The sequence below is a fragment of the Erinaceus europaeus genome, unplaced genomic scaffold (assembly GCF_950295315.1).
Source record: "Erinaceus europaeus unplaced genomic scaffold, mEriEur2.1 scaffold_636, whole genome shotgun sequence".
NCBI lineage: Eukaryota > Metazoa > Chordata > Mammalia > Eulipotyphla > Erinaceidae > Erinaceus > Erinaceus europaeus.
Genome location: NW_026648022.1, coordinates 35566 through 50962, shown reverse-complemented (window position 1 = coordinate 50962; position 15397 = coordinate 35566). Strand labels below are relative to the sequence as shown.

General features: G+C 37.1%; 1 protein-coding gene across 1 annotated transcript in view; it reads left to right on the top strand.

Moving 5' to 3' along the window:
* LOC103121010 (beta-taxilin) overlaps positions 1-14979 on the top strand; it is a 32685-nt gene extending 17706 nt beyond the window's left edge. The window contains exons 4-7 of the mRNA XM_060184635.1: positions 4054-4128; positions 8870-8962; positions 11727-11822; positions 13489-14979. Of these exons, the coding sequence (XP_060040618.1) occupies positions 4054-4128; positions 8870-8962; positions 11727-11822; positions 13489-14265 (1041 nt within the window). The 3' untranslated portion in view covers positions 14266-14979. The remainder of the gene's footprint in view (positions 1-4053; positions 4129-8869; positions 8963-11726; positions 11823-13488) is intronic.
* The last annotated feature ends 418 nt before the right edge of the window (positions 14980-15397 follow it).

Sequence of the window (15397 nt, the reverse complement as noted above, 5' to 3'; positions counted from 1 at the left end):
ATAACTAACATAGGACTATCTACAAAACAGACCCCCCAAATCTTGTAATATTCCAGCCTTTAGGTTCATGATTAGTCAATAATTTGTTTGGCTTTATATGTTAACTCTTTTTTCAGCCACCAAGTTCCAGATGCTAACATGATGCCAACTGGACTTCCCTAGGCAGATGACCCCACCAATGTGTCCTGGAGCCAAACTTCTCCAGAGCCCTACCCCACCAGGGAAAGAGAGAGACAGGCTGGGAGTATGGATTGACCTGCCAATTCCCATGTTCAGTGGGGAAGCAATTACAGAAGCCAGACTTTACACCTTCTGCACCCCATAATGACCCTGGGTCCACACTCCCAGAGGGATAAAGAATAAGAAAGCTATCAGGAGAGGTGATAGGATATGAAGTTTTGGTGGTAGGAATTGTGTGGAGTTGTATCCCTCTTATCTTGTGTTTTTTGTCAGTGTGTCCTTTTTATAAATAGGAAAAAAAATAATCCACTTTAGCAATCTGCAGGAGGATGGCTTGGGTTAGGGAGGTGGCAATAGAGAAAGACCTGGACATGGATAAAAGCTTTGTTTTCAGTGTCGATGCTCTGAACTGAAAATGGTCACAGTGAGACACGTTCTTTAAAAAAAAAATTTATTAGTGATTTAATATCAATTTATATAATTATAAGATAATTGAGATGTAATTCCATACTGTCCCCACCACCAGAGTTCTGTCTCCATCCTCCTACACTGGAAACTGCAGTAGTTCTCCCAAGTTCACAAATATGGGGTGATTTTACAATTATTTATCTATATATTTTTGTCCCTTTTTTTCTACAGCCCTGCCTTCATTTCCTTTCTAAGTCATACCTACATCTATCACTACTTCTGGGTCTCTTTCTCTCTATCTCTCTCTCTCTCTCCTCTCTCAGGTAGAAGAAACAGTGCCTGACTTCCTCTGGTCTTTTCCAGATTCAGCTCCTTTTCACTAATGGTATAAAAGCAAGGCTCCTGGGAGTCCGGCAGTAGTGGAGTGGGTTAAGTGCACATGGCACAAAGGGCAAGGACCAGGGTAAGAATCCCGGATCAAGCCCCCGGCTCCCCACCTGTAGGGGAGTCGCTTAACAAGCAGTGAAGCAGGTCTACAAGTGTCTAACTTTCTCTCCCCTTCTCTGTCTTCCCCTCCTCTCTCCATTTCTCTCTGTCAAGTCTAACAATGACGACATCAACAACAATAACTACAAAAAAATAAAATAAAACAAGGCTCCTGGTAGCAAACACTTCAGGTGCTGCTGGAATAAAGATTCAGAGCCCTATGGTTATCTTCCCCTATCATTTATCTCTCTGAGAATATGGACTGAAATTCTTTTTGAGGTACAGAAGGTGGGAGTTCCGGCTTATGTAGTTGCTACTTCAATGGACATGGGCATTAGCAGATTGATCTATACCCCTAGCATGTTTCTGTCTTTCTCTAGTGGAGTAGGGTCTAGAGGTTCCAGACATTGGTAGGGTCATCTTTTCAGGGAAGTCAGGATGGAATTATAGTAGCATCTGTAGCTTGGTGGTTGAAAGGCAGTAAGATACAAAGTAGGACAAAATCTTTAATAAACAGGAACCAAAAACTAGGAGTAGAGCAAATGAGAATAAGAATCTTAGGCTGGAAGGAAGTTAGGTAGTCCATTATAGGTATGTTCCTAAAAGCCCATGTCTTTAGTAATTTTTGCTTGAGCTTGATAGTTAACATGCAGATAGACTAGAAATATTTTCTGGGAAGATTGTGTCAGAGTTGAGAACAAAACTAGGAGGTAGGATTAGGGTATAGAATAACTCCCAGACATGAAGAAACTATAAATATGATGGACTGTCTACCACATTAATCTAGCTTGAGGCCTATATCTATTCATATTTAGCACAGGAGACTGTATAACCTCCAACTCCCTGTCACATGGTAGACTTTATGGATGTTAACCTCAAACACTCCAAAAAAATAGATCATTCTACAAGTGAGAGAATTGAAATTCAAAGATAATATGCAATTTATATTTTTAAAGATGAAAACTTCATTTAAGGTTTCAATTGATGCAAAAACATAAAAATGTGCTGTCACAATGCCAACAGTTACCTGTACTTCCTATGCATGTCTCCCAACCCAATCTTTATGAAAACACATCATATTCAAATTTGTATACCAGGGGCCTGGTTTGAAATGTGTATTGCTGAGGAGGAAGAGATTTAAGACATGGTCAATTGATATATTATTGAAATTTAACCATTGAATAGTTGATCATGATACAGTTATCTAAAGCCTGACCATATCACTTTATTTCTTTTAGATTAGAAATTTAAAAAATAGGTTTGTTTTCCAAGTAGCAATGAAGTTTGAAGAATATAAACTGTTAGACACTAGATAATTTCACATAAGAAATCTATGTGCTCTTAAAGAAAAGATAGTCTTTTGGCTATAAATCACTATAAAAAACTTTTTAAAAATTAATTAAAGACTTACAAAAGAGATGACATTACTAAACCTAATACCTAGCTCTAATAGTAAGAAACACAAGATTTTATTGCTATTCAAAATCCAGGAAAATAGATATTGATTACTCTTAGGTAAGATGTTTCCTGCAGGGTTTGAGCACTTTTATTATCTAATATATGAGACATAATATGCACACCACCCAGGTTTGATCCCACCCCATACCACACTGGAGAACACTGGTGTTGTAAGATCTCTCTCTCTCTCTCTCTCTCTGTCTGAAAAAATTCTGCTCAAAGCAGAGAAATATTGTCAAAAGAAAGAGAAAGAGGGAGGTAAGGAGGAAGGAATGGAGGGAGGGACAGAAGAAAAAAGAAGAACAATAGAAATAAACCAAGGAATTAGAACATCATAAAAATTGTAGAGTGATGGGAGTCGGGCAGTAGCACAGCAGGTTAAGCACCAATGGTGCAAAGTTTAAGGACTGGCGTAAGGATCCTGGTTCAAGCCCCCGGCTCCCCACCTGCAGAAGAGTCACTTCACAAGCGGTATAGCAGGTTTGCAGGTGTCTATCTTTCTCTCCCCCCTCTCTGTCTTCCCCTCCTTTCTCCATTTCTCTCTGTCCTATCCAACAACGAAGACATCAATAGCAACAATAATGACTACAACAATAAAACAATAAGGGCAACAAAAGTGAATAAATAAATATTTTAAAAATTGTAGAGTGATTTTTGTTCTCTCTCTTTTCATCATTGAAAAGGGTAGGACTTAAAAATAATAAATCATATTTCTAACCCAAAGTTTTTAAAAATGACAACCAGTATCCAAACCTTTTGGGGTATTTACCACAAATGCAAATTGGAATAACACTGTAAATTTCTTAATTTTCTTAATTTCAAATTGTCTGAAAGAAACCTGTGTTCTAGCATGTCCCTAGAAAATTATGATATGGGAAGTTGGCGTTAGCTCTGCAAGTTAAGCGCAAGGGCCAGCATAAGGATCTCCACCTGCAGGGGAGTTGCTTCACAGGTGGTGAAGCAAGCCTGCAGGTGTCTATCTTTCTCTCCCCCTGTCTTCCCCTCCTCTCTCCATTTCTCTCTGTCCTATCTAACAACAACATCAATAACAACAACAATAATAACTACAACAAGGGCAACAAAAGGGAAAATAAATATTAAAAAAAATTTAAAGAAAATTATGCTACATGCTAGAGTGGAAAACAGCAATCTAGAAGAGTAACTTTGGATTTGATAACAGGAGAAATTGCTCACAACAATTCCTGTAGGATGTTGTAAGGGTATTCAAGTAGAGGGCAAAGGATGACTGAACTAGATGGATAGGAAAGACTTTATAATTTGCCCAGAAGTTGTTTGCTACATTCTTAAGTTGGAGATTGTTTTCCTTTTTCCTTCCATTAAAGTCATTAATTTTCTGTTGAAATTCCAGCCTTTTATTCTACTTTCTTTAGACTTTTGTACAAAGTTCTAGAAAATTACTTAAGGGACCTAGTCAACAAGTTGTTGTGTACACAGAATACAATAAAATCATAATTGAAAAGACATTTTTCCAGTTCTTCCATGCATTCTTTCTTCTTACAGTTGCTGAACCAGGCAGCAGAATGGAAACTTCAGGCCCAAGTGCTGAAAGAACAAGAGACAGTCCTACAGACCCAGGTAAGTGGAGGGACAACAGTATGGTTGTGGTTGGGGGGGGGCTGCTCTCCTTGTTATTGGTCTAAAGAGGTATTTCCATGTGAGAGTGGTTGAAAGAATAACTTTATATAGTCTTATTTTGATATTTACATTTTCTTTTATTTAGTTCTTTATATTTATGAGGGAGCAGAGCATAACTCAGATCTGGCAGAAAGACTTTCATGCCTGAGACTCCACAAAGATTTAGGTTCACTCCCTGGTACCACCATAAACCAAAGCAATGTTCTGGTAAAAAGAGAGAGAGAGATATACATTTCATACATATATATGTAGATATAGATAGATACGGATATAGATAGAGCTTAACATCAACAATATCCAGTCAAAAAATTATTGACAAATAGTCAAAAGAGTGGAAACATGTTTAGTTTCTTGTCTATCAACTCATAATTCCTTTTTCTCTTCTTCCATTCTGCCACTGAGGTAAGAATAATATGTAAGCTCTTTGCACTGTCAGATGAGAAATGACTAGAAATTGTGGAGAAATTCAGAGACTATTCTGTTTTGGCTTTAAGATGTCATATGTGATTTTCCTAGACTAAATATCATATTTCAGAATAAAAAATAAAGTCACAGGCAACTGCTGGATCTGGGGATACAGCCAGACCTAACCATTTTCCCCACACCCATGGGGATTACTCCTGGCAAATGTTCTTTTGCCTCAGTAGGAGAGCCATCCTGGGATTCTAACTCCCCTGCTGGAACAAATGCCTAAGCTCTAAAGGGACTGTGAGATCACAGTCATGTCATATTAATTTAAGAATTGGGCAGTTCATTTGTAAATATTTATTTGCTAATTGCTGGATACTTCTCATTGTAAAAATAAAATGACTTGCTCATTGTAAGAATAAAAAAGATTAACAAATATATGTTCTTGTAAGAAAAAGCTAAAAAGTAGAAACTTAAAATCATAAGTGTTACTACTACATAGATACAAGCACTGATTCTGATACAAGCACTGATACTACTTTCTAAAACATATTTTTCAATATATGTACCAAATGCAGCAATTACTTGTTTCCAGCTGGCAATATACCATACTAAAATAATCTTAAAACACTCATTACATAGAAACTGGAGCCATAATGTTCTTGAGTATTATTAGAACTAAAGGTCACATGAGTGAAATATTAAACACTACAGTTACAAACTCAAGGTCATCCTTCCGTAGTCACAGCCCCATCACACCATGAGCCTATGGTGGAGAGAATGGAGGGAAAGCAGAGAGTGCCATCTATCCCTCAGTGGGGGCGATGGAAGAGTGAGAGAATGCAGAGAATCAAGCCAGGGCTTCTGGTCCTATCTCTGCCATTCACATCACAGAGCCCCGAGAGAGACAGTAGACAATACTTAAGGCTATGCATTATTCACATCACTGTTATAATTATTCTCTTCTTCTAAATGAAGATAATGAGTCATCATTCAGTCGCTATCAGAATCTAGGACCTTAATGATCTGTGTAGTAAAAACCAGCAAAGGTCAATTCAAGTTTCCACTTACATCCCTCAAACTTGAAAAAACATCTACCAGTAGTTCATGATTTGCTAATTTCTCTTCTTTTTCTGTCAATAATGACTGAGTCCAGCAACCAGGATCAGAGCCTGGGCTCTTCTGCTAAGAAAGTGTCCGATGCTATCTAAAATTCCTGGACCTAAATCTCCAGTGTAATGTATCAATGACTCTAAAGTGGAACTCTACAACCCCTGAGAAGCCCAGTACATTATGATATTTCCCAATTAGAATGTCACATAGCAGCTACTGTCTAAAACATAGACTGCCTCTTTTCTTATATATGATGCTAGAGAGAAATGGCAGGGTCTCAGGCATGTTTATTATTACTGTACTGCCTCTCTGAGCATTTTCCCTTTTTAAATTTTTTATTATTATTTATAAAGAGAGGATGAGAAAAAAAAGAAAGAGCATGGCACTACTACACAATCTGTAGAATTCTCTTTGCTGTTCCCATGTAGTGTCAGGGATTAAACCAGAGCTTCAGTTGTGCAAGGCAGGCACACTACTGAATCTTCTCTCAGGTTCTAAAACGCAATTATTTTTGACACTATTATCAGCTTTCACTCAACAACTAGAGAGGTGACAACTACTTCTGTTTGATTTAATTTTTAAAGGAAAATGAGTGTGTAATATATGCAGATGACTTTCAAAATATGCATGTGAAGCATGTACCTCAGTGTCTATTTTGTAATAAGCTTAATTAATTAAACAAGTACCTACTATGTGCTAAGTATATTTCTGAGAACTGATGATATTGTAATTAATAAAGGATTAGGGGCCAGGAAGTGGTGCACCTGGTTAATTGCACTCATTACAAAATCCCTGTCTAGTTAAACTCACTATGGCAACTATGCTAATGTAACTACTAAAAATTAGTAAGTATATAATATATAAGTATATAAGCTAATAGAGTACATGCATGCCTGACTTAGTGATTTTTGGTTTGATAGTGATACACATACAAAAGTGATACACATACAGTAGATACTGTACTTTGAAATTTGAATTTTGAGCTTTCTCCTGGGCTAGTTATGAACACAATATCCAAAACTCCATCCTTCCTTCTCCTCTCTACTTTTTCTCTCAAAATTGGTCACTAAAAGAGGAAAATGGGGAAGTTATTGCCTAGTCAGCATCAAGTTTAAGTCTTATAAAGTGAAAAGGTTCCAGAGACCAGTGTACAACAGTGTGAATATACTTAACACATGATAATAAAAGGTATATTTCACCACAATAAAAAAATGTAATGGGGGTGGAGGTATAGCCTAATGGTTATGCAAAGAGATGTTCATGCCTGAGGCTCTCAAGTCCCAAGTTCAATCCCCCACACTGCCATAAGCCAGAGCCAAGCAGTGCTCTGGTTAAATAATAATAATAATAATAATAATAATGTAATGGACTAAGCAGTGGCCCATCCTGTAGAGTACACATTGCCATATGTGAGGATCCAGTTTCAAGTCCCATGGCCCCTACCTGCAGTGGGGAAGCTTCACAAGCAGTGGAGAAGTGCCGAAGGTTTCTGTACCTTTTTCTTCCTCTCTTTCTGCCTCTCTCCCTATTTCTCACTGTCTCTATAAGAAAAAGAAAGAAAATACCCACTAGGAATGATAGAGTCATTATGCGGGCACTGGGCTCCAGAAATAATGCTGGTGGCAAAAAAAAAAAAGTTTTCATGTTTTTTTTTTTTTTTTTTAAAGAATCAAAATAGTCATTAGAGGGCTGGGTGGTGGCACACCTGGTTAAGCACACATGTTACAATGCATAAGGACCCAGGTTAAAACCCCCAGTCCCCATCTGCAAGGGGAAAGCTTTGCAAGTTGTGAAGCATTACTGCAGGTAATGTTCTCTCTGTCTTCCCTCCTCTATCGATTTCTGGATGTCTCTATCCAATAAAGATCATAAAAATGTTTTTAATTAAAAAAGCATTAGAAAAAGTCATTGTATTCATAAATATACAAAACTATGATGACAGAAGTGTAAATTGCTAAGAGCCACACAATTTGCACAATAGCGGTGGTCCTTGTCAGATCCACATTTCCTTTAACACTTCTTTTCATTTTTCTACTTTCTCACTTCCTTCAAGACCAAGTTTAAGGCTCATTACCTCCACAGAAATGTGGGTTGCGTTATCATCTGCCATGCTCACCTCCTGTGATCAGCACAACTTTACAATTTTTATTCACTGTCCCATAGTCCAATTGTCTCTAGAAATGTCCAGTGGAGAAGCAGTCAGAACTCCCACCTTCTGCACCCCATAAAGAATTTTGGTTCAAACTCCCAAACGGGGAGATGACCAAAGGGCTCTGAATTCCAATTCCACTAGGACCCAGAGAGAGAGAAGAGGATAAAAAGTAAAAAAGCTTCTGATGGTGGGAATTGTGTGAAGCTGTACCCCTCTTCTCCTATGTTTTTGTCAGTGTTTCATTTTTATAAATAAATTCTTTTAAGTAAAAAAATAAGGACATTATAAAGTAGTAATAGGTGTGACTTAAAAAGAATGAGAAGGCAGAACCATAGGAAAAAATGTGCAAAATATATATAATTATACATAAGTAGTTATAGGAAAAATAGTTGACCCATATCTGTGACTTTAAGAGAACTACTGCAGTTTCCAATGGAAGGAGTGGAAACATAGAACTTTGGTGTTGGGAATGATGTGGAATTATACCCCTATTATCTCATAATTTTGTAAATTAATGTTGAGTCACTAGTGAAATTAAAATAAAAAAGAAAGAAAGAAATGTCCTCCCACAAGAAGTGTAGGTTTCTCTGCTAAATCTTCTGTACATAAAATCTATGAATATGTTTAGTGCTCAGTAACTGTTTGCTGGTAAAGTTATGATATAGATGGAGAAGTACCTATATTGGGGGTGAGAGCATTCTGCAGACATCATAGGAAGATGAGATATTGTACCCATGTGTCAACAACTGTACTGTAAACCATTAACCACCCAATACAATGGGGGAAAGCTATATTATAGTGCAATATTGATGGAAAATTTTATTATGTCAATGTCCTTTAAGGAAGTACTTGAATTATACTCACTGCCTTAGGAAAAGAACTGAAAATATCACTGACATTATATTGAAGATTCCTTTAAATCATTTTTCTTCTCAAATAATAACAATGACATATTGTTTTGTTCTGAGAGCAATCCTAAAATAGATCCACTCTTCCTCCTGTTTATAGCTTACACTCTACTCTGGAAGGTTTGAAGAGTTCCAGAACACACTGACAAAAAGCAATGAGGTGTTTGCCACTTTCAAACAGGAAATGGATAAAGTAAGTATTGCTTATTCCCCACAAAATATTGACGTTTTTCCTATTTTGACAGGTAATTCTCCTTTGAGCTGATTTTTCCTACTAATATATTTCAGTGCATTTTATGAAGTAATGAAACATTTATAGGTGCAAATGAGATTTGCGCTATATTTGTTTTCAACAAGTATCTGGTGAATTACTCTTCACTCTGAGAAAAAAATGTCTTCTTTTGGGGGTCAGGCGGTAGCGCAGGGGGTCAAGTGCACATGGCACCAAGTGCAATGGACCGACATAAGGATCCCGGTTCGAGCCCCCATCTCCCCACCTGCAGGGAAGTCGTTTCACAGGCGGTGAAGCAGGTCTGCAGGTGTCTATCTTTCTCTCTCCCTCTCCGTCTTCCCCTCTTGTCTCCATTTCTCTCTGTCCTGTCCAACAACATCAATAACTACAACAGTAAAAAAAAAGGGCAACAAAAGGGAAAATAAATAAATACATATAAAAAATGTTTTCTTTTTTCTACCCCATGAAGAGCTTTTTTTAAAGTAATTTTTTTATTATTTTTATTTATTGGATAGAGATAGCCAGAAAGCAAGAGGGAGGGGGGTGATACATCTGCAACACTGCTTCACCATTCATAAAGCTTTCCCCCTGCAGGTGGGGATGGGGGCTCCAATCCGGGTCCTTGCACATTGTAATACATGTGTTCATCCAGGTGGGACGCCACCGGGCGCCATGAAGAGCTTTTTTAAAAAATGACGAGCACTAACAAAATAATGTTTTTTATAGTTAAATTTTTAAAATATCAAATCTTCTAAATATGAAAATAAGAACTTTTACACAAATACACAAGGTTAGAATGTTAGAGTAGAAAATACCATTTAATAAAATCCTTCTTAGAAGAAAAAGCATGATGTGCAGTTGACCCCTGAATAACGAGGGGGTTAGGAGTTGCAGCCCTCCCCTCCATGCATTAAAAAAAAAAATACAAATATAACTTGTAGTTAGCTCTCTTTAAGTGAAGTCCCCACATCCTGGATTCAACTACTCAATATCTGAAGTTGGTTGACTCCATGCATGTGGAACCTTCCAGTAGAAAAAAAAAATGCCTTGTGTAAGTGAACCTGTTGTTCAAGAGTCAGCTGTAATTGAACTTGAATGAGGAAATATAAGTTTGAACTAAAATCTGGATTCTGTCTTACTTATCAAATAGCATTGAGTAATTCACTTAACTTCCCTGAACTTTATTTTTCTTATATGTAAATTAAGATACTAAGTCTCTTATCTACTTTACAATATTATGCAGTTCAAACAAGTTAATGCATTTTAAAGGGGTTTTAAACTTTAAAAATATATATTATATAAATACAAGGTGCTATTATTGTTGAACATAACATTTGAGTCTTGCTCAGCTCAGTGGGGCTAGGCAGTGGTGCACCTGGTTGTGTGCACATATTACAAAATCAGCATCGGACTTGTACTTCTGGGAAAAAAATTTTTAAATATTGACATTAACCATTTCTAAATGTAGAAAGCAAAAAAAAAAAAAAAGGCTTGGGGCCACTTGGCTGTATTGTACATGCACAAGACCCTTCCTCAGTTCATTCCTTGGCACCACTGTTTTTTTTTTAAGTTGCAACTTTGCTATGCTAGGACAGATGTACTAGATATATATTTACCTATAAAAGTTTAAAATTAGAATAAATCTTAAAGAGAAATCATAATGTTAAAAAACTGAGAACATTAATATTATTATTATTATCATTATTTTAGTTGCCACCAGAGTTATTACTGGGGCTTGGTGCCTGCATGACAAACCCAGCACTCCTTTTTTATTTCTTTTCTTGATAGATACAAAGAGAAACTGAGAGGGATGCAGAGGTAGAGAAGAAGAGAGCTAAAATGACACCTGCAACTCTGCTTCCTTGCATGTAAACCTCCATTCCAACAGGAAACCAGGGTCTTGAAACTAGGTCTTTGTGCATAATAACATGTGCTCTACCAACTCTACCACCACCCAGCTCTCCAAGAGCCAGACTTCTGACTATGAAGTTCATTTAGATTTGAGAAGGACAGGTGGCTTTGTATTTACCTCTATCTCCCACATCCAGCCCAGCAGCCATTACACACATTACACTAAATAAAATGAAGTAACCAGTCCTACCCTTCTGCTGGCTCACCTGAATACTGCTCCACCTCTTGAGCCTTGGTAGCTCCATTTATAAAATAGAGGTGAAAAGAGAACCTTTCTCACAGCACTGTTTCAAGACTAAAATGAATAATATGTGCAATCACATTTCATGAACTTTACTGCACTCTGGAAATGCAAATAAAGAGAAAACAGAACATTGCTTTTGTGTGGCTACTTCTCAGAAGTGCCCAGATATTATCAACACTTTAATGGCTAACAGGTCAAGCCATCTTTCATCACAAATGGTCAATAAAGTAAATAATCTAAATCACAAGCTTATTCTTGGGAATGCAATAAAGCTATTTCTTCAAATTTAAACAAAATAAAAAACAGTGACAAAATAGCATGGTCCTAAGTATCTTCATTTTTTTCCTTAAATTGTCTGTGGTGCAAGTTAGTTTCTTCAACACTGACCTAGATGATTCAGAAATAGATCATGACACTTCCCCAGTCAGTATTCATTCCTTGACATGGAACTTTTCTTTATTTCAGCAGCTGATGATAAAAGGAGCTTTTTTGATATCACACGTGAAACTAATAACTTCTTTGATGTATTATTGCATCAGACTAACTTTAAAAATACTCTTATTCCTGTAGACAACTAAGAAAATGAAGAAGCTGGAAAAAGACACAGCTACATGGAAAGCTCGTTTTGAAAACTGTAATAAAGCTCTTTTGGACATGATTGAAGAGGTGAGAAAATTATTCCCTTAGATTATTTTCCCATAACAATATCATGCCTATAAAATACTACTTAACAGTACAAATAATTACATTAGAAGGGAATTTCTTCTAGAATATGGTATGCAAAATTTCTAAAAAGTAATTTAAAATCAAGTTCAGACTCATAAAGAGTTTTTTACCTTAAGTCACTTAAGGCCCCCTTTTTTTTTTTAATTCCAAATTCATCCACGAAGCAGCACCATGGGCCTGATGGCCTACAAATTCTTCAAAGGCTGGATGAATGTCTGATTTGTCTTTAAATTCCCTGGTGTTAAGCACATAACAGGTGCAAAATGAATTAAAGAGTTGATTGAGCATATGAGAAGACACCAACCCAAGCAACCAGGCAATGTGTTATGTTGCACACATATGTATCCATGTATTATTTTATTTCTCCAGTAGGCATTTAAGTACTATTATTACATCAGACTCTAGCTAGGCTTTGAGACTACAAAGGTAAAGATACATGATCCTCCATTTGAGAAGTAGGCCTTACAGGTGAAGGTCTCTTCATGCAAACAGGTGCAAAACATGTTAAAGAGTAGCTTGGGAGGAGGAGGGAGCAGTGGGCAGTGGTGCACTCGGTTAAGTGGACAAAGTATTGTGCGCAAGGACCCCTGCAAGGAACAAGGTTTGAGCCCCCACTCCCTACCTGCATCAGGGATGCTTCTCTAGGGGTGAAGCAGATCTGTGGGTGTCTTTTTCGCTCCCTCTCTATCTCCCCTTTCCCTTTCAATTTCTTTCTGTCTTACTGAATAAAATAGGGGGGGAAAAAAAAGGCCTCCAGGAGCAATAGATTCATAGTGCAATCACCAAGTCCTAATGACAATATAACCCTGGAGGGAAAGAAAGGAAGAAAGAAAGGAAGAAAGAAAGAAAGAAAGAAAGAAAGAAAGAAAGAAAGAAAGAAAGAAAGAAAGAAAGAAGGAAGGAAGGAAAGAAGGAAGGAAGGAAAGGAAGGAAGGAAGGAAGAAAGGAAGGAAGGAATAAAGAAAGATGATGATCAGGACTATTTTCATGTACAAACACAGAAGCTTTTCTAGAGAAAATAAAAGGACAATTGGACAATTTGTATACCCAACATCATGAATTAGTGTGTGGTGACTATAATAATGACTATTTAACATCACAGAGAGATGTGCTTATTACTCAACAACAGTTGCTAGATTAGCATATAGCAGTTTATCCAAAGAGAAGACAAGTTTTTTGAGTTAAGTTCTAGTCCATAACATTTATTTTGCTACAAGTTTTGACTTATGCCTTCTAAATCTTGAGAGCAGAAATATGTCTGTTTCAAAATTTTTAGGACTCCTAGACTAAAGCAGAGAGAAATTTTTACCAGTTATATTTCCTAAAATTAACCAAAATGATTAAAATGCCACTAGCATACAGTGCCAATAAATAAAATAAATAAATAAATAAGTGATGTCCTCAATTAAGTGCTGTCCAGTCGTCACTATGTGACCAGATGCCAGTTCTAATAGTCAAATTCCCAAAGAAATGCTTTTGTTGTATAAGTACTGTGCACTAGCCAATTATGCCACTGGAGCTCAGAAATGGTTTTGTCTCCAGAGAGGATCCTGGCAATTTTACCTCTCAAATCAATTTTATGTGTGTATATGTTTTCAAATCACAGAAAGCGTTGAGAGCAAAAGAGTACGAGTGCTTTGTGATGAAAATTGGCAGACTAGAGAATTTATGTCGAGCTTTACAACAAGAAAGAAATGAACTCTATAAAAGAATTAAAGAAGCGAAAATGCCCATAAAAGATGATCAAGGTCAGCACACCTCCGATGAAGAGCCAGAATCAACTCTCTCTGTAAGTGGAGAGGTTGACACAGAGGAAGTGAACAGAGTTCACAACGCAGTGAAAAATCTGACCACAGCCTTCATGGTAATGCACTGTCCAGAATCCACACCCCATCAGTCCAAAGATAACCAACCAGAATTGGGAAGTTCTCAAGGGACCAAGGATACTACCCTCAAGGAGCAAGAACAGCCCCCTCTGAGTCCATCAAGTCCTTCAGAGAGTCGACTATCACCTCCAATTGAGACTAAGATCCCAGGATGCAATGAATCAGACCCTCTCGCAAAAGTCAGTATTGCCCGTGAAGGGTGGTCAGCAGAAGCCCAAGTCAAGGTTGGAGCACAGGCTGATCAGCAGACCCAGAGGCCACAAGCAGAAGCTTCCTTTCAAGCCCAAGAAGAGGTCTCCTTTCCTGTGATGGAGGCAAATGATGCCACTCTACCACCTCTAACGAGAGAGCAAGTTCCAACTAGAATGTCCGGAAGTGAGCCCAGTAGACAGCCCTCACCCACAGCAGCAGGAGCAGCAGAGGGTGTACCAGCAGGATTCTCATCCGAGCCACAACTCCCCAGAGCAGCAGACACCAATCTGGAAGGAGTAGACTAAAACTTTATAGTGCCTTCAGAGGCTGTTCTTGTCTTTACATTTTTGGCAAAGCAGATTGTGCTCTGAAATAGTTGTTTAAACATAGGGGTGCATAATGTAAGCTACTACCGTAGGGTCAAGATATTTTGTTATAATGCTATACAGACATTCAACCTGTTATATTTGCCCTTACCATATAATTGATTTAGAGCATTTCTATTTAACATTAGTTGGTAGCATAATTTCTCCAATAGCAATAAAATATATCAGCATAAAATTTATACTGATTTTCCATTAAGATATTACTTAATACATTTTTCCTGATTGATGGTAAGACTTGGTATTTGAGTAATTCTACTTCAACATGTACATGCTACACTTGTATTTATTTCCACATATAATTAAGTTTCATTGTAAGCAATGGTTGTCCAAGCTTCACTTAAACATTAGATATATAATACATGCATATGCATGTATTTCTGTGTGTCTCCCTAATGTTTGGTTTTACTTTCTGTACTCCTATTACTCACTGTTAACCACCATCAGAAAATATTACATAATATATCTTTTGAGAGAGATTACCTTCACATAACTTTTATTACAACACATTGTTATAATTCCATTATTAATTATTACTCTCTTGTGCCTAATTTATCAAGTAAACATTATGATAAGTATATATGTGTTTAATGCTATCCACAGATTTAGGTATCTAATAAAGGGTCTTGGAAGGTATCCTCCCTCACAGATAAAGGAGTATCATAAATATGTGTGCTGAGAAATATACACATTGAAAACATATACATACATGTATACAATGCATCTATATATTTCACTCATTCTTTTCTAAGCAATGAAGAAAGTCCCTTCTGCCTTTCTTTTTACTGGTCTAAAAGTTATCACATGCATATTAGCATGAAAAAATTTAATTATGTATATACAGAAACCTTGTAAAAGCATGATACTTATATGCCATCCTGAGGGAAGTAGAATGAGATAGGGCTTGGGGACTGCAAAAGAGATGAAGACAATTAACAAGATGAGGGGAAAGCAATGTTCATTTATCAAAAAAAAAATTTATTTGCCATGTCATGCAGAGACAGAGAATTTTGAACAGGACTTATTAAAATTTCCCCTTGTCTACCAATACCTA